The sequence below is a fragment of the Talpa occidentalis genome, unplaced genomic scaffold (assembly GCF_014898055.3).
Source record: "Talpa occidentalis isolate TD23 unplaced genomic scaffold, MPIMG_talOcc4v2.1, whole genome shotgun sequence".
Taxonomy (NCBI): domain Eukaryota; kingdom Metazoa; phylum Chordata; class Mammalia; order Eulipotyphla; family Talpidae; genus Talpa; species Talpa occidentalis.
This window is the reverse complement of record NW_026555331.1, coordinates 97,819,598-97,820,753: the sequence shown is the minus strand read 5'-3', so window position 1 is coordinate 97,820,753 and position 1,156 is coordinate 97,819,598. Positions and strand designations below refer to the sequence as shown.

Here is a 1,156-nt window from a genome sequence, read left to right as displayed (position 1 = left end):
AAGAAGGAACTGCTCCAGGTGGTGCAGCAAAAAAGAATCCCAGTGTTGGAGATCTGTCTCCTCTGTCTTCCATGAGTGCTCAAAGCTTGTCTTCCTCCATCAGCTTCCAGAGGAGTGATATTTTCAGAGCCTTCCCTAAAGGTGCGACTAATCCTGTTATCAGCTTGCTTTCAATATTAAAGTCCTCTGGCCCTTAAGGGATGGGGCTTAATCCGAATTCAAGACTATTAGCAAGCCCATCACCAGTCTCGCCCCTCCCTGAGCGCAACCGATGAGACGCGGAACCCAGGCAACGCTATGGCTGTCTATCCGGAGAGCTGCGTGGATGCCTCCGTGCTGGACTTCGTCGCAGACTTGTCCTTGGTCTCCTCGGGCCACCCTCTTCTTTGTGACTTCGCGCCCGGGGTCCGCTTTGGGGATCAAGACCTTGCGCTCCGAGAGGACAGACCCAGGAGGTTGGCTCGCTTTGAGGAGGGTGACCCAGTAGAGGAGGAGGGAGAAGAGGGGGAGGAGGAGCAGGAGGAGGAACAGGAGCACGGAAGAAACTCCTCCCTGCTGTGCCGCCCCAAGAGGAAAAGGGTGATCACGTTTGCCCAGCGCCAAGCCGCCAATATCCGCGAAAGGAAGAGGATGTTCAACCTCAACGAGGCCTTCGACCAGCTGCGGAGGAAGGTGCCCACTTTTGCTTATGAGAAGAGGCTGTCCCGGATCGAGACCCTACGTTTGGCTATCGTCTACATTTCCTTCATGACTGAGCTCTTGGAGAGCAGCGAGAAGAAGTAAAGCGGCTGAGCCGGGGTGGGATCGACGTGTCTGTCCCCTCCGCGCCTGGGCGCGCACAGGCTGGGGTGTTTCTGGACTCCGCAGCGGATAAGGCCGACAGGCCAGGAGGGAGGCTCCCAAAAAAGTCTCTCCTTCTGGAGCTTGATTCTGGATTGCAACCACCCCCCCACCCCCACCCCCCACCCTGCCCTTGAGAAGCACCGTAGATTCACTCTATATACGACCGCGCTTAAACGAGTTTGAAGCCGGGGCGAACCCGGCATATTAGAGCAGGTTCCCTAGGCCAGCGCGCTGGAGTGTCTTGTGCAGTCGGAGTAGATGGGAAGCTAATCCTCCTCGAAAATGGCAGCGTTCGGGAGCTTTAAAACTCGTC

At 56.7% G+C, this 1,156-nt stretch overlaps 1 protein-coding gene across 1 annotated transcript; it reads left to right on the top strand.

The window, feature by feature from the left end:
- The first annotated feature begins 297 nt into the window (after positions 1-297).
- Positions 298-783, top strand: FERD3L (Fer3 like bHLH transcription factor). Its single transcript, XM_037514657.1, has one exon. It carries the CDS (start codon positions 298-300, stop codon positions 781-783), a length of 486 nt encoding a protein of 161 aa, XP_037370554.1.
- The last annotated feature ends 373 nt before the right edge of the window (positions 784-1,156 follow it).